This window comes from Microtus ochrogaster, chromosome 18, assembly GCF_000317375.1.
Source record: "Microtus ochrogaster isolate Prairie Vole_2 chromosome 18, MicOch1.0, whole genome shotgun sequence".
NCBI lineage: Eukaryota > Metazoa > Chordata > Mammalia > Rodentia > Cricetidae > Microtus > Microtus ochrogaster.
Window position 1 is genome coordinate 61,703,394 of NC_022020.1, and position 24,127 is coordinate 61,727,520.

Here is a 24,127-nt window from a genome sequence, read left to right on the forward strand (position 1 = left end):
TGTGTGTGTGTGTGTGTGTGAGAGTTCAGGCTCCTGCCCCTGTGTGTGTGTGTGGGGGGGGGTGAGAGGATCACCTTGGGCCGCTCTTTGCCTTCTGTTTGACACGGGCCTCTGTTCCTTGCTACTGTATATGTCAGGCTAGCTGGCTTTTGAGCTTTTGGGGACTTTCATGTCCTCATTTCTCACAATGTGGAAGCCCTGATGTTACAGTTGTGCCTTGTAGAGCCTGCACTATGGGACGGTACGTGAGTTGGGAACTAAGCTGGAGACTTAAAAACACACGCACACAGACAGACAGAGACACGGGGACACGGGTCATCCTTGATACAAGAATGCCAAGTGTATCGTGCTCCACAGGGATCCTTAACTGATAACCATGCCCCAGCTCTCGGGATCTTTCAGCTGCAGGCCTCATCAGAACCCACTCCCCTGCCATCAAGGTCTCGTGCTCAGAGCAGCTGCAGGCACAGGTAAACAAGATGTTTTGCTCAGTTCACTCCAGCAGGCAAAGGGTCTGAGGCAGGCAACGAAAGCCAAGGGGCCAGGGGTCTGCAGTTCCTCATCACATCTGACTTTTATGTGAGTGGTGTTCACACTTGACTACTAGACCTTGCCCACTGAGCCACCTCTGCGGTACCGGACCTCTCCCCTCTTCTCTCACAGATCTAAAGCACATCCATAACATCTAACCAAAGATATAATATGCCTATCGTGTTAAAATTTCATGAGAATGGCAATTAGGGAAGTGTCTCAAAGAGTTCTTAGGGGAATGATAATGGAAAAATAATTTGAGAAATACTAGTCTAAGGTAACGTTAAGTGGGATTTCATATGGCATATCAGGAATTCTATGAACTGCCCAGACACTATAGGCTAAAGGGCAAACCCATTCCCGGCCTCTGTCCTGGCAGGGAGGAGCCATTAGCTCCTCCAGAGCGGGAGAGATTTGATGTGTTTAATTCCCTGGTTGGTCTTTTGGTGGGATGGTGGTAGGTTGAGAGTTCAGCCTCAGCACAGACTATCCGCACTGGTCGCTAGGTCACATGGGGTCAGTGGAGGGTCGTTGTACAGTCTCATTTCTCTAACCATGACCTTTCTTTTTTTTTCAATATTTATTTATTATGTATACAATATTCTGTCTGTGTGTATGTCTGCAAGCCAGGAGAGGGTACCAGACCTCATTCCAGATGGTTGTGAGCCACCATGTGGTTGCTGGGAATTGAACTCAGGACCTTTGGAAGAGCAGGCAATGCTCTTAACCACTGAGCCATCTCTCCAGCCCTAAACATGACCTTTCTATTCATGGGCCTACCAAGGACGCACTGGCGCGGCCAAGGACAGAGTCCTCATCCAGGGCAGTCTGCCGGATGAGCTGTCTTCGCCACGCAGTTCCGCGTCCACCCTGCGGCAGTTCCCTTGTAGGCACTGTAAGAGACACAGACAGTTGCACATTTTGTGGTTTATTCACATAATCCCGCCCACTCCCTCCTCTCCCCTTCAGTCTTCAGACTGTCCTCCCTGTCCAGTCCACCGGTCCAGGCATCATTCACCTTGGGTTGCATCTCCCTTCCTGGTGCGTTGGTGAGCTGGCCCGATCGACACAGCACTGACTGGGAGTACATCTTGTCATCTTTGTTTCAGTCGCTCTTGAGTTTTGCAGTGTGGCTGCAGGCCACGCCCACATAAACAATGAGTGCAGAGCCGAGCTGGTCTTAACCATGCCTGAGTTTTCCCCTCCTCTGTCAGGTGGGTTGAAGGAATTGTTTATGAGGCCTCAAGTGAGGTAGAGAGGCACAGATCCAAGACAGGACGGTAATTGATGTGTCTGCCTAATGGGTTAATGTACCTGAGTCTTCTAGATTTGCTTATGGCAGAATCAGAATGCACCATTTTTTTCTCCAGTCTTTGCCTAATCCCCCTTTTGAGAAACAGGTTCGTGCTGTGTATTTGAGACTGACCTTGAATACAATATCTTTCTGGCTCTGCCTCCTGGGTGCTGAGTAACCATGCTCGGGCAGAATGCACCATTTCCCTTGCATCATGGATAGCTGATGGGCCTGCCTGGTGTGGGACTCATGGGATCTGAAGAAAGCTAAGCAGTGTAGAAGTGACATGATTTCATTTCATATTCATATCTACTTTATGCTCTTACAAAATGCATTTCTTCATTGGTTTCTGTTCATCTCTTTCAAGGCTGCTGTAGCAGCTTTCCAGCTCCTCCATCATTCTCCGAGTGTCCCGACCTTGTGATTTCCAACAGTTTAGGGCCAGCAGCTGGTAACAGCCAGCTTACACTGCGGTCCTTAGAATTATGCTTGCCCCGTGTTTTTAAATGCTAATGAAGTTGCATAAGCTTTTACCTGAATTCTTCCCTGATGGTAACCAGAGAGGCCTCAGTGATGGTGAGGCTGCAACTCAGATGAAGTCACCGTCCTCCTCCCTCCCCTCCCTTGAGAAGAACCTTGTCTTCTGGCTGGGTGGGTGGGAGCAACACTAACATCCTGTCCCAACACTTTCAAGGACTGTTTCTGGTGTTCGCTGTCTTAGCTTGAAGTCCCCTAGAAGGAGATCCTGGGAGAAGGATTTGAGGTCACATAGTGTGTTTCAGAAGTGAGTAATGAAATGCAGCCGAAGAGGAAGTGAGGCAGGGATGAGAAGGGAATGGAGAAAGGATGTGCTGTAAAGGGCCGGGGAGATGCTTCAGTCCCGAAGGCTGCTTGCCAAGCCGTCTCAGGACTTGAGTTTGACCCTGGGAACCTATGCTAGAAGGAAAGAATTGATTCCTGAAAGCCACCTTCTGAGCTCTGTGCACGTAGATGTGCCCTGCACATACACACACACGCACGCACGCACACACACACACGCACGCACGCATGCACGCACACACACGCACACACACGTGCACGCACACACACACACACGCACGCACACACACACATGCACGCACACACACACGCATGCACGCACACACACACGCGCGCACGCACACACACGCGCACGCACGCACACACACGCACACACACACATACACACATCCTTGGAAATGTGCTACTAAGTAAATTGCCATTGTGGGAGACTGCGCTTTAATTTCTCCACAGAAATAGGAAAACAGTACAAAGTATGGACTTGAGTTAGTCCGACCAAAGGATGCACTGCTGGGAGTTTGTATCAGAAAGCTGGACTGCAGAAGTGCTATAAATTGGGTGACTCAAAACAAGAGAGATCCCTGTCACCGTTCTAGGACTGAAGTCAGAAATCAAGGTGTTGACTGGTTTAGTCTGAGCACGTTTGATGCTTTGAGGATGTAAAAATAACTAATTCAGCGACCTAACTTCCTCACTTTCTTTTAGTGGAGGAGATTGTGAAAGGGAGATGAATAGAAGAAGGATACTTTGTGTGTTTTCCTTCCTGTGGAAACACAAGCCTTTTTTTTTTTATGGAAGAGATCACATCTGTGCAGAGTCCAGTAAAATCAATATGTAAGCTGGACACTTTTCAGTTTACGTGCTGATTGATTCAAGACGCTGAAGTAATTTTCGCTTAAATTAGTCAGAACCCACATCAGTTTTTAGTAATGTATTTAGTAATCAGGAAGGATAAAATATCCTACGGGGTGCTGTGCAGGGAGTAATTGACAGCAACAATGAAAAAGTCCAAAATCCTCCGTAGAAGTTGTCACTACTGGGGAATGACCACCGGAGGGCAACAGAGATGCCAGCATAGGATCTTGTAGAGCCGCTTTAGGAAGGTCCACCCAGGAGCTACGTAGCTTTCCTCTGAACCCTTTCATGACCCCAACAAAACAACTCATATCCTTCCATTCCATTCATCAGATACTATCTCCTATGTGCTGGCTATTGTTTCGGAGGTCCTTGGGATACATCAGAGAAAGAATTATCCTGCTCTGAGGAGCTGACCCTCCAGGAGGGTTGACAGACCCTACCAATAAACACAAGAACAAAGTACTTGCGTATTTTAAATATAGTAACGATAATATAGAGATGCCTGCTGTTATCAAGTGCCTTCCACATAAACTCATGACACCCGAGAAGGTAGTACCATCATCTCCTTCTATAAAGCAGCAGACTGGAGTACACTTTGAATGGACATCCGGTTTCTTTCCGGAAACGTAAAGTATATTTAGGCTGGAATTGGTTGTCCAGGGATCAAAGTCAGATTGCCAAGGCCTCTTCTGGCACTGCAAGGTCCAGTCTGAAGACCTCTCTGCAGACCTGGGGAGGCAGAGGGCTGCTCCGAGTGCCCCCCTGCGGCCTGCGTAGGACACACGGGCCGTGGACAGAGGGCGGGACCGGAGGCGGGGCGAGGGCTGGGCAGGGGCGGGACCAGAGCGAGAATGGGCGGGGCCTTCCCGAGCAAGTAGTCCCTGGCTAGTTTGTTCCAAGTCGCAGCCCGTACGGGTTCCTGCGGCCGCCTCTCTTCCCTTAGTGGCGGAGGCGCAGTCACATGACAGGCAGGAGGCCGGAACTGGACGGCTTGCGTGAATTGCAGGAGTTTGACAGCAACAGACGGCGACGCCGCGGAGTCAGAGTGTATGGCCGAGGCCGTGAAGCCCCGCCGGGCCAAGGCCAAGGCCAGCCGGACCAAAAGCAAGGTGAGGATGCTGTCGCTCCCACACTAGCCCTCGGCTCCCCGCGCGGAGCCGTAGGGTCCCGTGCGGTCGGGCGGCTGTCAGGGCCACTTAGCCGCCTCCCGGCCCTGACCTCACTGGGCTTTTATCTTCTGTTCGTCTTCTTGGCTTCCCACACCAAAGTCTTTTCCTCCTTAGCCCCATCTCTGACTTACTAACGTGTCCATTGTTATATGGGAACATTTTCAGCCTCTGGAAATGCACGGAGAAGGTCCGTCCTTCCCTTGGGAGGTATAGTTTATGGATTTCAGGGATGTGTCAGTCCTTCGTTTTCAAAATTCAGGGCGATAGTGTTATTTCCTGTGAATCTGGTTGTTTACAATGTGACATGAATATCCAGAAATCAACACAGGGCAGAGACCGCACAGTAGGGATGGATTTGAATTTTCTATGTTTTCTGGATTGTTGCATGCCATAAGTGTGGTTTTAAGTTGACTTGTTTTAGGTATGTTTTGAGTTTTTCATTTTGCTCCTATTTACTTGTTGCAGTGAACAAATTAAAGTTTACCCCAACGTGGCGGTCAGACCTGTCTATCTATCTATATCTATATATTTATATCTATATATTTAAACAGGGTTTTTAGCCCGCTTCTGCCTTTGGGTTGGTGGGAATAAAGACATGCCATCACACCTGACCATTGGATCTAAATAACATTGCCCTAATCCCAAACCCCAGAATTGGTGGTGTTACTAAGTCCAAAGTATAATTTTGTGTGTGTGTGTCTGTGAACAAGTTTTAACAGCGATTTATGGGAACTTTAATAGAGTGTAAAAGAAGTGCGCGGATCCCTTTTTGTAAGGTAGTGTAGAATTAGACACATCAGAGTCAGAAATTTCTTTTTCTTTTTTCTTAGAGACAATTTTATACACACACACACACACACACACACACACACACAAGCTGACCTCACTGTGTAGCCCAGGCTGTACTTGAACCTGAGCCTCCTACCTCATTCTAGAAACATTACTTTCAACAGACCTTTTATTTATTATTATTATTATTTTACTTTGGGTACTATGAGCACTTAAAAATAGAAACCTCTGTGTGTATGGTGAGGGGGTTTGAGTGCAGATTTGGTTGGACATTGTTCCGGGGAATGTTTGTGGCCCAGAGGTCGGTCTTGGGTATTGTTCTTCAGGAGGAGCTGGTTCCCTTACTTTTTGAGACAGATCCTCTGGTTGGGACTTGGGGATTGCTGTTTAGCTTAAGTTTGTTCGGGGCCATGACCTAGGATCTGCGTGTGGGCTCTGGGGCTGGAACCCAGTCCTCATATTTCTATGGCTAACACTTTATGCAGTGTGTCATCTTCCCACTGTCAGAAACATACATATTTGGTTTTTCGAGACAGGGTTTGTCTGTGTATCTTTGACTGTCCTGGAACTCACTTTGTAGACCAGGCTGGCCTCGAACTCACAGAGATCCGCCTGCCTCTGCTTCTCAAGTGCTGGGATTAAAGGCATGGCCACCATGCCTGGCTCAGAAACATTTTAAGAAAAGTAATTTTGCAGAATATTGGCTTGATCAAGAACTATCTCAGACAAACAGTTAACCAGCCATGCATAAACCCCTTGAGCCTGGAATTGGTAGTTTATAACATGAGTTATCTATAGAGAACAGAATATAAAATACTAATAATCTGTTTTTTTCCCCTCAGATAAGCGATAAAACTACAATCTAGACAGGTTAAATGATTATCCTAAATAATGCAGTTAGCATGGTTTAGCTCAGGGGAAAGCCAGAAATCATAGCTTTCAGTCCAGTAACTTAATCATTATTTTACATATGTGTCTGTCTGTCCACAGACAGCATATTACAGACACCTTAAAAACAGTCAGTAAAGAGGATTCTCTCTTTATTTTGTTTCATATAATTTCTAAATTAAAAATGTAAATCTTAAGCTTTTAAGTCTTATGAAAAATGATTTGTCTATTTTATCAACATATTTCAGGCAGTTTTCCTGCATACACATCCAATACTCTACTTTCTCAACTGATGAAGTTCATGTTAAAGCTCATTTCTAAGACATTTGCTTCAATTAGCAATCTCACGCACACTTTGCCCCGTCCTCCAAATCTTATCGGTCACTGAGAGTTAAATTTCTGCATGATCTGGTTCTTCATCATAACTGTTGCAACTCTGGCAAGGAGGGTTTTTGCTGAACTGCCCTCACTTTCACATTCTTTCTTAGTGCAATTCTCTGAACTGAAGCTAGGTTGTTACATGCATATAAATACACACACATACACATGCATATTACTGAATAGATAGGCTGGCTTCACAGAGATCAACTGCTTTTGTTTGAGTACTGATATCAAAGGTGTAAACCACCACGCCTCCTAGATTGCTGTTTTTGAAAAAGCCTTCCAAAAGCTGGGCTAGGTGGTGCACACCCATGGGCACGTCTGAGATCGAGGCCTGCCTGGTCTACATAGTTCTAGGACAGCCAGGGATACATAGTGAGACCCTGTCTCAAAACAGAGAACAAAGCCAAAAAAAAAAAGTCCAAATCTCCACCCCTCTAAAAAGTTCTATAGTTTTCTCATTTTACAGAGGATGGGACCAGAAGCATAATTTAAGGACCCCAGCCCCAGCTTCCCTTTGAGCTTCTGTCACACCCCTTTCACTCTGTGTAGTTTCCTGCTTTGGAGCCTCGGCCTCACCCTTCCAGGCTCCCTGCCCAGCTACTGCTTGTCTCAGTTTAAACCGTGCTCACTCGGAGCGTTCCCTTATCATCCTCGTGATTCCCCCTCTGTCAGTAACACTGTGAGCCATTTTATGTTCCTCTTCTCATCTGTAGCAACTTGACAGCCACAGTCTACTCTGTCAGACAACGAACTCGCTGTTCCCAGTGCCTTTCATAATTCCTCTAGTCACCTGATAAAGTTGACTGAGTTAAAAAAAATAAGAACCAGCCATGAAGCATGTGTCCAAGCTTTGTCACTGAAGAACTAACGTAAGAAAACAAATAGAAAATGTCCATGACCCCCATGCTTGCCAGTCTGAGAAAACAGATTTGCTTTAGGGTAAGTAGCTGCAGTTGTTAACGCTGGCTATTGTTTGGACATAGTTATAAACTCCTGTATCATTGAAACTTCTCAGTGCTGAGCAGATTCAATGCTTAGCTCAGGAAGGGTGGTGTCGTGTGCTGTTGTGTGTAGTAGAGAGCTGTGGCTTCTGGATTTGTCAGACACATTCCTCAGTGGTCAGTAATCTGGTAGGTGACTTCAGGATGACAGGCTGTGGTTAGCAATCTGGTGTTTACTACTGGATACTTTAGATGTAGCCCTAATGATGTTTTTATTCTATTAGTGTGCATCTTTGTAAAAACATTCCCCCAGCCACGAGCATCTGGACTTCATTTATCTTAGTAAACTTAGGGTAAGAAGAACAGAATCTTAGATTTGGATTTACTCTGAATCTATTTACTAATAGATTTTAGAGTAAGGCAGAGTGGTGATGCATGTCTGTAATCCCAGCACTCAGCAGACCAAAGGAGGAGGTTTGTGAGTTCCAGGCCATCTGGACTACATAACAGATTCTAGGTTAGCTTGGCATTATGTAACAAAACCCTGTCTCAACAACCAATAAGAGCGTCTAGTAATTGATGGATGGATTGTTTTCTGATTAACCCTTCCTGTGCATCCCTGTGGTCCTGCTTCCCCTGCTCCATTGCCTAGGTAATTAATTCCTTTGTTTCTTCTAGGCGTGAATTGTGATTAGAATAAAGTTGGGCAATGCTATATCCTATTATTTGGCCTCTTTTGTGCCTCCCGAGATCCAGTCATTATTGAATACATGATGCCCACTTGTTGTTTCCCCCAAAATGATTCCTTGGCATTTGGGATATAAAATCTGCAGGACTAAGTGGGACTTAAGTCTGGAGTAGAAACATCCATGTGTGTTTTAGAACAAGCATAACTGCATGACTGTTTCCACATTGCTTAAAGAAGTATGTCTGTGTTAGTGTGCACGTGCATACAGAAATGGACATTCCCAGAGTTCCATCTCCAGGAGATAACTGTTGGTGACAGCTTGTTGTGTGTCTGATTTAGCTTTTCCCTTCTCCCTACCACACACAACACTTCAGGGCATTTTACTGTGACAAGCCCAAGGTAGAGGAGAAAGTAAAAATATTTCTAAGACCAGAAGTGATGTAAAAGTTTTAAGGAAGAATATAACTTGTGAACAGAAGCACAGGCAAATTCTCAGAAGGAGACAGTTGTTCTGCTCAGAGGGCACAGGATACTTTAATAGCATTTAAGAGAATCTACCTGGAGAGGTGACTCAGTGGCGGAAGCCATGCCGCAGCCTCTGGGAACAGTGCACAAATGTCTTGAAAATGGAGCTCCTTATGGAAGGGCTCTTTGGAGAATCCCGCCCATCTGGCAAGGACTCGGGGAGGTGACGCTGGAGACCCCTCTGCTGACCCTGGGGAGCTCTTGAGCTGCAGGCCTTTCTAACTCTGGCTCTGCTTGTTCCTACGGCAATATTCAGTGTTGCTCTGTCAGTTGTGACTGTGGCTGAGTTGACTGGGAACAAAAACTGATAATTTTAATAAAGTTTCTTCAAGGAAATTAAGCATCTTTGCAGTCTATCACAGAAACCAGTTCCTTTGGCTGCCACTGGCTGTCTTTACATTCATCCCGAGTAAGCTGGAGGAACTCACTACGGTTAATGATTCTTGCTTACTTAACTGTTCTAAAAAAAGAGATAACTATATTCCAAGAACTTACATTTCTGCAGTATATCCACATTTTTTTGAATGATTTCATTTTAGTTTTTATCTTTTGGTTGTTCTGGGGTAGAACCCAAGGCTTTTTGACAGTGAGTGCTTTTCCACTGAACTGTATCCTGGCCCTGCGTGATTTAAAAATGGGTTCCTTATGTGTATGCAACTTGTGCGAGGGTAAAAAACTGAATAAATACAGATTCTTTGTTATCTGCCTGTCTGTTTTTATATATAAGACATGTCTTTTGGACTGGAGAGCTGGCCCAGTGGGTAAGAGCTCTTGCTGCTCTTGCAGAGGACCTGGATCTTGTTCACAGCACCCATGATGAGGGGTTCACAGTTTCTTGTAACAGGTTCCAGGAATCTGGTATTTCCTTTTGGCCTCCATGGCCTCCATGGGCATTACATGCATGTGGTACACACCCAGACAGGCATGCATGCATATACATCAATTAAAAAGAAACAAAAAAATTCTTTTTTTTTTTTGTTTTGTTTTTTGAGACAAGGTTTCTCTATGTTGCTTCGGATCCTGTCCTGGAACTCGGAACTCTCTCTGTAGACCAGGCTGGCCTTCCTTGGAGCTCATAGAGATCCCACAGCCTCTGCCTCCTGAGTGCTAGGATTAGGATTAAAGGTGTATATCATTACTACTTGGCTAAGAAAATTTCTTAAAATTACCAGAGACATGAATTATTATGCTAGTGGCTTGAGAACACTTTGAGTTTTTTACATTTTATTTCACTATTGGTGAAATAGTTATATTCACAATGTCTCCTAGTTCCCTTTTCCCTCCTGTCTAAAGTAGGCAAAATAATTGGAAGCTGACCGTCTTTAATCAAAGTGGAGTGCAGGAGATTCCCACCTTGGCATGAAAGTTCACTTCTGAATGTATTAGGAAGCTTACACAGTCATACGGAGAAGAGGAGGAGGCGCCTTTGGGAGGGTACATTCCTGCAAATGCAGTATGTTCAGTTAGGGTCATAGCTCAAGGGGAAAGTGTGGCAGAAAGGGACACCCCATCTACATTGGGTGATATTGTAAAGGTAGTGGGGATGTGGATTCTCTGGGTGCTTGTGAGCCCATGTCACAAATGCTCAAAGGCACGGGACCTTGCTGTTGTGTACATTATCAACCGCTGACAGCTGTGGCCTGGGGTCAGCACTTCAGTCTTTAGAGACGCTTCCTCGGGGTCTGCTCATGGCTCCCACATGTGACTGAGGAAACTGAGGTTTCCTTATTAATAGAAGAAGTTAGAACTGTACTCAAGAGGAAGCTCAAGAGTAGTTTTACTAGAGTTTCAGAGAAATTAAAGGACAGGTTAGGTGACAGTCATGGGAACTTCCAGGAGAGACAGAGAAAAGGCAATGCTTTCAGCCTTGGCCATCTCAATCCAATTTTCACTCAGTTTAACTTCAAAAATCCCTATAGTCTTGAACAGTCTCAGCATTGTTCGGTTGCCCCAAATCAAAGCATTGAAACCTATTAAATATAATAGATTTTTATATTTAAACCTATTCAAGTGGTTGGTCTGGAAGAAAACTGACATGGGCCTGACATGGAATCAGAGAGCTTATTAAGAGAGGAAAAAGCACTCCTAAGAATGGCATTGGGTTAGCAAGCTGAGGGAAGAACCCCCAATGTCAAATGTAGATATTTATGTATAATTTAAAATTCTTCATCTGAAACAATCAGCTATTGTTATATTTCATATCTTGCTTTTAGGAAAAGAAGAAAGATGAAGCCCCTCAGACTTCTGTTGTAGTTTCCCTTCCAGAGACTTCTAGAGAGCAGGAAATCCCATCTCTAGCTTGTGAACTCAAGGGAGATGATCTGAAAGTGTCAGCTGATTCCCAGCTCCACAAGGATGTCATTGAATGGAACGAAAGTGAAATGTTTGATATACCACTCACCTCCTTGACTGTAGGTGATGAAGGCTCCCTAATACTTGCCACAGAGGACCTAAAAGAAAGGGCAGAGATCAGAGCCCATGATGGAGATGGTGAAATCATGCTGAAGGTTGACCCTGGAGACAATGTTATAACTAAAGTTGAACCTTCCAAGCACTTTACAGAGACTGAGGAAAGCACACTGATGCAACATGGACCTTCAGAAAGCACACCACAGTCTGGTTTCCCATGTACTCAGCAGGAAACCGGAAGTTTACAAGTCAGAGAAACTCAGACCAGGAAAGAAGATGAAGAAGCCCTTAGTTCAAAGCTGCTTCAGATTGCTAGTTCACATACTTCTTATGAAGCCAAAGAAGTTTCTCAGCCACCCAGAGTGAAGAAACTGTATCCTGAGTTGCCAGCTGAAATGGTGGAGGTACCAGCTTTGGTGGTTGTGAAGCCCTTGGTCTGCAGTGAACGACTCTACCCAGAGCTCCCATCTCCACCGGAACTAGTACCATTTACTAAAGAACAGCTAAAACTCTTGGAGCCTGGCTCATGGCTGGAAAATGTTGAGTCATATGTAGAAGAATTTGACAGCATTGCTCATCAGGACAGGCATGAGTTTTATGAGTTGCTTCTGAACTACTCACGATGCAGGAAGCAGTTGCTGTTGGCTGAGGCCGAGCTGCTCACTTTGATGTCTGATTGCCAAAACGCCAAAAGTCGACTGTGGAGCTTTAAGGATGAACAAATGGCTGTTCAGGTATTTTGGCTGTGTGTGTCAAGCTTCTCAGCTTGGGGAATTGGTAGCTGAGCTGCCTTTTCTTCGCTGCTGTCTGGGATGTCTGTGTGTTAAACCTACCCAGCCCTGGCTCTATCAGTCCAGGAATCACAAGATCAAATGGCCACAGGGGCAGGCAGTAACGTGTAGGCGAGGGCTGAGCAGGACAGTGGTCAGCGGAGGAGCACCTGCCACGTCTAGAGGGAAAGCAGCTCTTGCCAGCTAGCTGACTGATGTATGATTGACTTGCTACATCTTGGGATTTTTTCAAGAGAGGCAGGAATGTGTTTTTTGCATGAAGGATTCTAACTGAGAGTGTTAGCAACTAAATACAAATATATGCAGATATATACACTTCTACACACAGTCTAAGCCAGCAGCTGTGTCTGAAGGTAAAATTCAGCAGTACAGTGTTAGTTTTAGATTTTGGTATAATGCCTCAAGTGTGCAGTGAGTAGAGAGAGGATAAGAAAGTAGGAAAGCCCATTAAGTGTGACACCCTCTGGAGGTCAGAGCTGCCTTTTATTAAGGGACTGGGAGGGATGGCAATAAGAGAAGGCCATTTTTGATGTTTGGCATTGAAGGAAAGCTGGAAGAGATACTGGTGACACATGATTTGCTGGCCTCTACCTTTCATTGTGCAGAGCCTTGTACATCTTTTTATAGATTCTGTGGAAAGAGACACATTTGGAAATACTGAGAAAGAAAGGGAGGGTAGAGAAAAAGCCCAGTGGAGAAATAAGAGCACTTGCTGCTCTTGCAGAGGACTGGTGTGATTCCCAGCATGCATGTAAGCAGCTTGTAACTAGTAACTCCAGTTCCAAGGGATCTGTTGCCCTCTTCTGACCTTCATGGGCAGCCAGATGGTCATTTGGTACACATACAGTCATGCGGATGAAACAGTCATGCACATAAAATAAAACTAAAACAAAACGAAAAGAAAGAAAATGAAAGGATAGACCCAAAGTATGGTGGGAGAAATTTATATAATGGAGAAGGGTTCCTTTCCAGAAAGAATGAGGTAGATATAGAGGTGTTTTGGATACTGTGTAGTTGAGGGATAGCACATTGGCCTTGGTAATTTTAGCATAGAAAGTAAGATGCCAGTTGTGAGTTTCAGGGACAAATTTTACTGCTTCCATGCTGACCTTGCTGGGGCACTCTCTACGGAACTTGTCATGTATTTGTGGTTGGCAGTGTTCTCTGACTCACGGCCGTTATTTGCTCATATTGTTTTGTGTGTATAGAGTTGGGCCCTCACTGTGATTATAAGCTTCTCAAAAATGGCGCTGAAGCCTGTGTCTTCCACTTGCTGCCTGGCTGCACCAGGTGCAGCTGGTTTCATATTTCCTCCTTTATCTGCCGGTAGGGTATCTGCGCAGATCAAGTGAAAGTTTACGGTCATCACCACTACCAGAGAGTAGAGATGAATGAAAATGTCCTGGGAGAATTGAAGAAGCTGTTTGATGCCAAATCTGAGCACCTCCACCAGACACTGGCTCTTCACTCTTACACTTCTGTGCTCTCGAGGTTGCAAGTGGAGTCGTACATCTACACGCTGCTCAATAGCTCAGCTGTTCTGAGGTCTTTAGCAGTTTCCCAGCAAGACCAAGGTATGTAAATACTGAGTTTTCTCTTATACTTGACTGTGGAAAAGAACTGAGGGTAACTGTGAGTCAACTGTAGTTATGGATGGTTGTAAGCTGCCACGTGGGTGCTGGGCATCAAGACCTGGTGGGTCCTCAGGGGGAACAGAGGTGCCCTACCCACTGACGGAGCTGTCCAGCCCCCAGGATACCTTTTCATCCTCTTGCTTTTCTCTTGCATTTTATTTACTTGTTTTTTGAATTTCTAACTGGAGCTCTGTAATATTCTGAAGTAGAAATTCTATTCTTTCTTTTCTCGTGATGGTTCCCTGCTCTGCCCTGGCGTGTCTTCTGCTCTCTCACACGTGTGAAGTCCAGCACTCTGCCAACAGAGTCTGTTGTCAGACTAAGTGTCTAACATATTAGTAGAACTTTGTGGGGGATTGTTTTGGGAGAGGGGAAGAATTTATTTGGCTTACAGTTCGAATAGTTACATCTGTCCTCATGGCAGGGAAATCATGATGGCGGGATATAAGCAGCTGTCCACATTGATCCTCATTCAGGATGCAAAACCTGAAGACCAGCCCCCAGTGACCCACTTCCTCTAATAAGGCTCCACTTCCTACAGGTTCCACAACCTTCCAGAAATCACCATCAACTGGGCACCAAGTGTTGAAGTAAATTAGGGAAGATTTCACATTCAAAGCACAGTGTTTTGCTTTTAGCCCTGGTCATCTCAATTCAATTTTCACTCAGCTTAACTTCAAAAATCCTCATAGTCTTGAAAATTCTCAGCATTGTTCAGTTGCCCCAAATCGAAGTGTTGAAAATTATTAAATATAACAAAAGAATAGCAGTGGTTGGTCTGGAAGAAAACTGACCTGTAACTCCTTTTGTAAGAGTACAGTTCAAGCTGGGCATTGGTGGTATATGCCTTTAATCCCATACTGGGGAGGAAGAGGCAGGTGGGTGTCTGTGAATTCAAGGTCAGCCTGGTCTACAGAGTGAGTTCCAGAACAGGCTCCGAAGGTACACAGAAAAACCCTGTCTGGAAAAAACAAAAAACAAAAAAAGAAAGAAAGAAAAGAAAGGGAGGGAGGGAGGGAGGGAGGGAGGGAGAGAGAGAGAGAGAGAGAGAGAGAGAGAAAGAAAATGCAATTCATAAGGAGAAAGGGCCTGGAGGCCCTTGTTGGCCTCGAGATGGGAGGAAGAGTGTTAGCATATTACCTGGAGATCTAAACAAGACCAGGCCTTAATGGAAAGGAGAGTCATCCCTTGAAAGCCTAGATACAACCTTCATTAAGAGAGAATAAAGCCAGGTCCAGCACCCAGGAGGCAGAGGCAGAGGCAGGTGGATCTCTGTGAGTTCTAGGCCAGTCTGGTCTACATAGTAAGTTCTAAGACAGCCTGGGCTATATAGTGAGACCTCTCTATAAAAATCCAAACCAAACCATGGCAAAAGAGAGAATAAGAGAGAGATGGGAGAAATAAGAGAGTGTGTGTATGCACGTGTGAGTGAGTGAGTGAGTGAGTGAGTGAGTGAGTGAGAGAGAGAGCACATGAATGTGCCACAATGCCAGGGATGGGTGGGGGCAGGGGAGAATCTTCAGATCACATCTCTATGCAAAATCTCGAGAAGCCTTCAGAACAATCCTAAGAACAAAGAAAACTGTGATGGTTTGTAACACTTCTACTGATGGGAAGTTTCACATCATGTGATTTAGTTTCAGTACAGTATGACAAAGTGTGGAGGAGCCAGGTATCATAAATTGAAAGCTGTTAAATCGTAGCACAGATGGCTTCTTAAGTCTCTGTCCCAGACAGAGCTGCAGGGAGGCGTAGTCTGGTTCAGGCTGTAGAATCTAGCCTGAGGGTGCAGGCCCTTGTTCTGACAGAGCCGCAGGGTAAGCATCAAATCCAAGTCCCTGGGGGCCCTCCTTGTCTCACTCTGCTACCTACAGCACTATAGTCTCTGTATTGGACTCTGCTCCATGCCTGCTGCTCTCCTTGGTGGATGTCCCTTGGTTCTGGCATCTTCAGCATCCTGAGGTCTTCATGGCAACTTAGGCTTCATGTTCTCAGTCTTATTTGATGGCCCCGCAGTGCCTCTCTGCAGGGAATTTGACTTTGCCCATATTGTCCAGCCTTACCCTGCAGCTTTGAGGAACCTTGGAGCAAGACACCATGACCCCCTTACTGTTCTACGTACTGTGGACAGTGGCACTGAGTTCCCCCAGCCAGAAATAGAGTGTGACCCACTTCTCTCAAATATACTTGCTGATGCTTGTTTACCAGGAAGGAACACTTTCAGGGCATTCTCAGTTTAGGCTTGACCTTTTAAATACACACACAAGTTGGAGTGTTGAATGCTTAGGGCCTTGCCCTCCGTGTGTCCTGCCCTCCCAGTGCAGAACCCGAGGCTTCTCTTCTTCAGCACTGCCCTGTCTGCAGCTTTGAACTCGCCCCTTTCCTGGCTAACCCACACGTTGTTCATGTCTTTCTGTTCCCCTTGTTGCTCTCTTTCTTCGTAGACCTGGGTAAGAAAAGAGAGCACTAGCCATGCTGTAACTTTAATAACTGCCTGTCTTGAGATTTTCTCCTCCAAACAAATTAGTCTGTAATTTTGGGTAGGATGGTCAAGATTCTTTGCCAGGCTGTCACAGGAATAACTTCTGTCCCAGTTCCCAATAGAGTTCTTGCTTAGCTCTGTGGTGGTTTGAAAGACAATGGCCCCCCAAAACATTGGCACTATTTAAAGGTGAGGCTTTTTGGAGTAGATGTGGTCTTTTTGGAGGAAGTGTGTCACTGTGGGAGTATACTTTGAGTCTCCTATACTCAAGCTATTCCCAATGTCTCAGTTCACTTCCTGTTGCCTTCTGATCAAGATGTAGCCAGCACCATGTCTGCTTTTATGCTACCATGCTCCCTGCCATGATGATAATGAACTGAACCTCTGAACTGTAAGCTGCCACCTCAGTTAAATGTTTTCTTTTGTAAGAGTTGCTGTGGTCATGGCGTCTCTTCACAGCAATGAAAACCCTAACTAAGACAAGCTCCAAAACACTTCATGAGCCAAGCCCTCATTGTCTGTATCTCTCTTAACACTCTGGTCTTCCAAACTGTCAGCAGAATGGCCCATCAAGTTCTGCTTATAAAAGTTCAGTGCTTGTTCAGCCCATAGCTCTACACTCCTCTGTTTATCCAGCACAGCAGTTCCAAAGGCATACGGAGCACATGCCAGTCTTGTTACAGCAGCCCCACTCCTTGGTGATGTCTCTTTGTGTTACTGCTCTTCTGACAAGAGACAGCTTAAGGCAGAAGTGTTTGCTTTGACTCAGTTCAGTAGGACGTAGTCCCTCAAGGATCATGGCAGCAGGAGCACCCTCAGTCAGGAAGCGAACAGCCTCTTTGGGTTTTTATCTGAACTAAATGTTTTACACTTTTTGGTTTCTTTGCTTTAAGTGGAGAAGCTAAAAGTCCCCAGTACCATTAGGAGCTCTCAGCTAAGCCCCTCGTCTTTGCAGGCTCTAAACTGACAGGCAGCATTCCCTCTGACGTGTGTCAGCTGAAGGAGTGCATCAGCGTCTTGTTCATGTTCACCAGGAGAGTGAGTGAGGATGCCCAGTTCCACGAGGACATCCTTCTCTGGCTGCAGAAGCTGGTAAGGGAACAGCTGCAGGCAAGGAGGTCTTTCATTGCTTGGGTAATCTAAGAATAGTTTCTTATTTTGTGTTTCATATTTCTTTATTCTATAGCTTTTCCAGTTAATTCATTTAATGAGTTAATGACTTTTCTTTGATGGTTACAAGTGATTTGTCTTGTTACTTTGTGTGTCTAATGAGCTCTGGCTTCCAGGTCAGGAGGAAATGCAGAGGGAGGTGAAGACTGACTGCTGACCCACCACGTGCCTAATTATGTTTGATGATAAACTTAGTGATGCTTAACATGAGAAGAAAGGTGTCAGGATTTGGAAAATTGAAGTGTTTTACAGAGAAGACCTATGTCTGGGCACTCTAGAAAGGTTGCATGCACCCCCAGCTCACTGCGTCTATGAGTTTACTAAACTAGTGAAAACACGAGTCTTTTCTTGTTCAGGTGTCAGTATTACAAAGAGTTGGCTGTCCTGGAGATCACTTCTTCCTCCTCAACCACATTCTCCGGTGCCCAGCTGGCGTCAGTAAATGGGCTGTTCCTTTCATTCAGGTATGATGATCTTTTGATTCTGGGGGTCTGGTGGGTATTTTTATTAGTTTTCCTTAAGAAATGTCTAAAACAACCCATCCCCCAAAGACCTAATCGAGTGCTATTTAAATAAAAATGTAAAAGACATATATTTCTATTACTTGTATTCTTAATGTATCTGCATGGACTTATGTGCACAGTATCCGTGTAGGTGTCTGCAGAGGCTAGAAGGCATTGATGTGTAACTGGACTTAAAAGTGGTTGTGAGCTTCCTGATCTGGGTGCAGGGAACCAAACCTTCCCCTCTCTCTCTTGGGGAGCAGTGAGTGCTCTTAACCACTGAGCCCTCTCCCTGGTTCCCTCAATAAAGCCTTTAAACCAGGAGTGCATGTGTATAGGGTTAGTGCCAGCACTTTCTGGGTCATCACAGGTGAAGAGATAAGCACAGAATTGCAAAAGTTCAGCTGCAACCCAGCTTGGTAGGCCCACAAGTGTTTAGTTTAATTTGGTAAGGTTTGAGTAGGACAGCTTACCAGGACTGTTTGTCTTTTCTATAGTAATCACCACAACTCTAATCCATCTCACAGTACAATTGGTACTAGCATAGCAGGGAGATCTAGGTCTGTTAGCAGCGTGCATACACTTATCAGTTGACCATATGGTCTATAGTTTCTCCTATGCCAAGCACCCTTTGGCCATTTTTATTATTCCTAGCCACCACTCAGATAGCAGGAACCAAAATGTATATCAAATTCAACTCAACTCCTTCATATTTTCTTTAATATTTCTGGCGGTGTGGAGCCTAAGTCACTCTGATAATGATGAGGAGGAGGTTTTGTTTTTCTTGGTTTAAAGCAGCTGTGCTGTGCTCCAACAGCTGCTGCAGGTGTTTGACATCAGCTGCTCATCCTCTGCTCTGAGACAGTGTGCAGGTAACCACTCCAGCTGTGCCTTGTGCTTTGGAGCAGGTGTCAGGCTTAGCTTTGTCCTCTGACTAGCATCTTGCTTATTCGATACGTGTAAACCAGCATGAGCTGGTTTTCTACAGTATGCTTTTTTCATTTTCTGATTTCAGATCAAAGTGTTGAATAACCCTTCAGGGGTCTTTCATTTTATGCAGTCCCTTGCCCTGCTGATGTCTCCTGTCAAGTAAGTGTGGAAGAGCCTTAAAAAATAGAAATTGAATACTCTATCAAAGTGTTGGTTTCCTTAACTGCCCACATCCAGAGAGAATTGCTAAGGGAAGTGTTGGCATTCTGTGGGTTTGATACTCCTGTCCCAAAGTGGTACATCTAGCTGCTTATTAGCCTTTCTCGTGTCCTCCCCTTTTTAGCGGGTTTGTCTCTCATTGTGTGTCATTGTGAAAGGTGCCACAGACTAAGAGATGGTAAGTTCCTTAGACTAGAGGGGGATCTGGTGTAAGTGTTGAACTGTGGAGCCGTGAGGACTGCCAAGGAGTTAGTGTAGCTGTAAAGAGCTGAGCAGCCGGAGACAGGTCCACAGTGGAAGAGTTGGCTTCCGAGAGTGGGTTGGATGTCATTAGCTGAGGGGCTGGGGAGAAGAGTGTGAGCAGAGGCCCTGATCCAGGGTTGCAAAGGGCTGGGGTGTAGATAGCTGAAGGTCATGGGTGGAGACAGGAGGGTAGAAGGCCTCAGAGCTGGAGGACCTACACTTGATGTGTCTTGGCCTGTGAACGAGTGAGAGGTTTTCGAACAGGGAGCAAAACTTGTACTCAAGGAAGATTAGGCCAGGGGTGGTGGGACACACCTGTTATCACTGCACCCCAGAGCTTGTGACTGTTTGGAGGATCATCAGTTCAAGGTCAACTTGGGTTACACCAAAAGCGGGGGGTGGGGGGTTGCTTTGGACAGACAGTGAACTGGAGACAGAATAGTATGTACTTTTTCATTACTTCATTGATGGCTGCAGGCATTTATGCCTCTCCTGCCTCAGGATCCCAACCGGCCACACAGCAAAAGGGCAGGCATGTTTTTGATCCTGGGAGGATGCAGAGCCTGCTTTTTGGTGACCCTGACACTGTTAGTACCAGTTAACCTGCCTCGGGGTCTGTTGACTAGGATCACTATAGAGACAGAATGTGGGAACTAGCCGCCTCTTCCCGGGAAATGATTAGTACCTGATTAAAGGGTGCAGAGAGGGACCGTGTGTGCCCAGAGACCAGGAGGGCGTCCATAGCAGAACTACAAAGGAGGGCTGCTGTTTTTTGTTTTAAGATTTATTTATTATGTATGCAGTGTCCTGCCTGCATGCATGCCTATGCACCAGAAGATGGCACAATATCTCATTATAGATGGTTATGAGTCACCATGTGGTTGCTGGGAATTGAACTCACGCCTTTTGTTTGTTGGGAATCAAACTCATGACCTCAGAAAGAGCAGCCAGTACTCTTAACCTCTGAGCTAACTCTCCAGCCCCCAAGGAGGGCTGTTTTTTACATAAGAAAAATGAAACTTTCTGACAACATGCAAGTGACACATACCAATGGACACGTGGGGAAAGGGAAATATTTGAACCTCAGAGCTGGAGTCTGTAGGAGGTTTTGTCTAAAGAGAGAAGTGGAGGGGTACTTATTCACAGAGGACTGCAGATGTGGTCCAAGAGGAAACTGTTCTGGTTACATTGCTCATCAGGTGGAACAGCCGCTTGGAAAGTCCTGCCGCTTTTTTTCTGGCCTCCATCCTTTACTGCTTGCACGCAGAGGCCGCCCTGACCAGGGAGGTAATGTCTGACTGGGCGTGTTTGCCTTATGTATACCTTTTGGCCTCAAACAGCTTCTCTATCAACTTCATAATACCTTTTTATTTTTGATAAGATACATTTTTAATCATGGGCACTTGTATGTGTCAGGATATACACATATACAGTATGTGTGAGTGTGGGTGCCCATGGAGGCCAAAAGAGGGCTCTGGATCCCATGGAGCTGGGGTTGCAGGAGCTGCCTGATGTGAATGCTAGTTTGTGCAAGAACACCAAGTGCTCTTCACCATGTAGACCAGATCTAGAACTTGTTCACATCAATCCCAGGCTGACCTCGAACTCAGAGAGATCTGCCTGCCTCTGCCTTCTCAGTACTGGGATTTAAAGCTAAACACTGTTATTCCTGGCCTTAGTTCTTCTTTTTTGATCATTTAAACCATTTGGCGGCTGGGCTGATTACTGACTCTTCCTTAGCCTAGGTGATCCAAACGTGCTCGTATCACACTTTCTATGTCCATATGGTCAGATTCTTGTCTGTTGTCTTTTAGAAATCGAGCAGAGTTTATGTGCCACATGAAGCCCAGTGAGTGGAAGCCATCATCTTCAGGGCCTGCATCTGGAAATTGGACACTCGTAGATGAAGGAGGAGAAGAGGTAACTTGTGTCTGCAGTGTTCACTTTAATCAATTTTGAGCTCTGGTACGTGCAAAACATTGTTCTAAGCACTTTCTTGTAAATCTCGATTGTCCCAGTGACCCTATGAGGTGAGTAATGTTGAGACCTTCTTTTACAGATAGGGACAACAGATGTGTAAAGGAAGGTAACTTGTTTCAGGTCATGTGGTCATTAAATGTAAAACCTCCAGAGCACGTTCCCGAGCCAGTAGCCCACCCTGATGTCCTTTGTAGATGTGTTCAGATGGCAGAAGCTGGAACTGGAAAATGGCATAGAGTGGTACTTTGTGAAATGTGTATTGAGGTTTTATCTTGCACAGTAACAGGTTCCTGGGACTGGGATCGCACAGATGACCTCTGAATAATGTTGATGAAAATCTAATGAATAAAAAAATCTAGCTTCTCAAGACAATTTTGTTTTTTTGTTTTTTTTTAGAGACAGGGTTTCTCTGTGGTTTTGGAGCCTGTCCTGGAACTCCCTCTGTAGACCAGGTTGGTCTCGAACTACAGAGATCCGCCTGCCTCTGCCTCCCGGGTGCTGGGATTACAGGCATGCGCCACCACCGCCCGGCCTTCTCAAGACAATTTTAAAGAAGTTTTAAGATAACTCTTGTTAATTTTTCTTTTCTCTATAAGTGATTAGTGGTGTATTTTTTGTTTTTTTGTTTTTTGTTTTTGTTTTTTTTGTTTTTTTGTTTTGTTTTGAGACAGGGCTTCTCTGTAGCTCTGGAGCCTGTCCTGGAACTAGCTCTTGTAGACAAGGCTGACCTCAAGCTCACAGAGATCCACCTGCCTCTGTCTTCCAAGTGCTGGGATTAAAGATGTGTGCTACCACTGCCCATCTTTAGTGGTGTATATTTAAGGGATTTTTCTTCTGCTCATTAGAAGTTCCTGGGCCAGTTTCTGGCTGAGCCCCTGATTTGGCCAGCACAGAGCCTCAGCAGGCAAAGGCCCTTGCCATCAGATGTAATCTGTCTTAAACCCGAATTTTATGTTCTAAGATGCTCACTAAAATCCTTTGTCTGAGGAATAGAAACTGGACAGCAGTCCCCAAAGTGACCCCCATGCTGCTGTGGGTGTCGTGTTGATGAATTGCACCAGGGTCCATTCAGGGATGAGTGCTCCCATTGTCTTGTTCTTTATCCCTTCTGATGGCTTGTAGCAGGTGGGCAGGTGGTGGGAACTGATGTGGCCATGCAAACACTTGTGGGAAGACTGGGTTTCTCAGGAGCTAAGATAAATTCTCTTTGGAAGACTGTAACAAAATAATGTTTTTGTTTGTTCATTATTTGCTTTTCCCTAATGTGGTCTTTCTTTAAAATAGTCTTTTTCTTTTTTTTAAATCTTTTTATTTTTGATGGGTTCCCCGAAGTTAACCCCAGAGACAGATTCTACAGTGGTGCTTGCTTCTTGGTTAGCACTCACTAAAAAGGAGTGAATTCAAGAACTTAGGGAGTTAGGCATCATGGTGTATGCCTTTAATTTCAGCACTGCATGGGGAGAGGAAGGAGGATCCTGATATGTAGGACAGACGAGGCTAGATTGCAAGACACTCACCCACCAAAAACAAAAACAAAAAAGAGAAAAAAACCCCAAATCAAAAAAACATAGGCCAAAAGACCAACAACAGCAAAAAAATAAAAGCTGCTTCCCTAAGGAAACAAGTAAAACCCAACAACAATAGCAGCAAATAAGGAAAAGCAAAAGCAACCCAGAAGAAGTTAGTACTGGAGACTGCTAAGAGCTTGGTTGGATCCGAAAAGTCTGTGTGTGTGGGGGCTGTGGTTCATCCACATCATTGGTTCTCAATACGAGCTCCACTAAGGCTCCTTTGGGTGACTTATGAGGCTTGTCAGGCCCACACGTGGGGCCAGTTTTCTGGAGCCTACAGGGTGATCTAATGTTCAGCTGGAGTCAAGAACTCTTGTTAGCCGTTATATACATGGTATTATTCTACTTTGCATTACTTGATATACTTGAAGCAAGTTAGTTTTATAAACACAGAGGTTTAGTGAGGAGACTGTTCTTGAGGAGGTGTCTCTAAGGACCACATTGTGACTTGGATTTAGTCTCTGTAACCCCAGCCTGGGTAGCTGATGTGACGTGACATCTTCCCTTTAGGATGAAGACCCTGAGACCAGTTGGATTCTACTTAATGAAGATGACTTGGTCGTCCTTTTGTCCCAGTTTCCCTTTCATGAACTCTTTCAACATCTTCTTGGCTTTAAAGCAAAAGGTAGATAGTTTTTCTTGTCATGACTGAAAGGTGGTATTGGTACAAGCTCCATATAGGAAGCATCAAGCCTTGCGTTTGGGTGGGCTGCTCCTGGGGTGTTTTCCTGTGCCCACCTATGCAAAACCTTCTTTCTCTTATATTTGTACGTTTTTTAAACTTCATGCTTAAATGAAGAAGGCCAGATAATTAATGTACATGTTACCTAGGTTAAATATGTTGTTCTTACTGTACATCCCACTTTGATATTGGAGCCAGAGAGATGGGATTAATCCCAACCCTCCTGGCTTTCTCACTGGATTATGTACTTGTGTTCTGTAATGTTTTATCATAGTAATTATATTTTCCTATACGTTTCACTTCTAGGTGATTATTTACCTGAAACAACAAGGCCCCAAGAGATGATGAAAATTTTTGCCTTTGCTAACTCATTAGTGGAACTCCTGGCTGTGGGGTTAGAAACCTTTAACAGAGCCCGCTATAGGCAGTTTGTGAAGCGCATTGGATACTTGATCAGGTAATGTTGCTGTTGACACATCATGCCCCTGTCTCCTTGCTTAGACACAGACCTGCAGAGGGATGGATGTTCATACTTAGTTAGGTCTTCTCTTAAAAGTGAGGTATTTCTTCCATCACATAGATGGGGATTTTATAAATGTTTCCAGTGAAATTATTTGATTAATTATC

At 45.0% G+C, this 24,127-nt stretch overlaps 1 protein-coding gene across 2 annotated transcripts in view; it reads left to right on the top strand.

Moving 5' to 3' along the window:
• The first annotated feature begins 4,478 nt into the window (after window positions 1-4,478).
• Epg5 (ectopic P-granules autophagy protein 5 homolog) overlaps window positions 4,479-24,127 on the top strand; it is an 88,626-nt gene continuing 68,977 nt past the window's right edge. For both annotated transcript variants that reach the window (XM_005356294.3, XM_026783403.1), the window contains exons 1-9: window positions 4,479-4,611; window positions 11,100-12,029; window positions 13,417-13,660; window positions 17,158-17,294; window positions 17,729-17,836; window positions 18,891-18,964; window positions 21,082-21,187; window positions 23,329-23,443; window positions 23,807-23,957. In XM_005356294.3, the coding sequence (XP_005356351.1) occupies window positions 4,552-4,611; window positions 11,100-12,029; window positions 13,417-13,660; window positions 17,158-17,294; window positions 17,729-17,836; window positions 18,891-18,964; window positions 21,082-21,187; window positions 23,329-23,443; window positions 23,807-23,957 (1,925 nt within the window). In that variant the 5' untranslated portion in view covers window positions 4,479-4,551. The remainder of the gene's footprint in view (window positions 4,612-11,099; window positions 12,030-13,416; window positions 13,661-17,157; window positions 17,295-17,728; window positions 17,837-18,890; window positions 18,965-21,081; window positions 21,188-23,328; window positions 23,444-23,806; window positions 23,958-24,127) is intronic.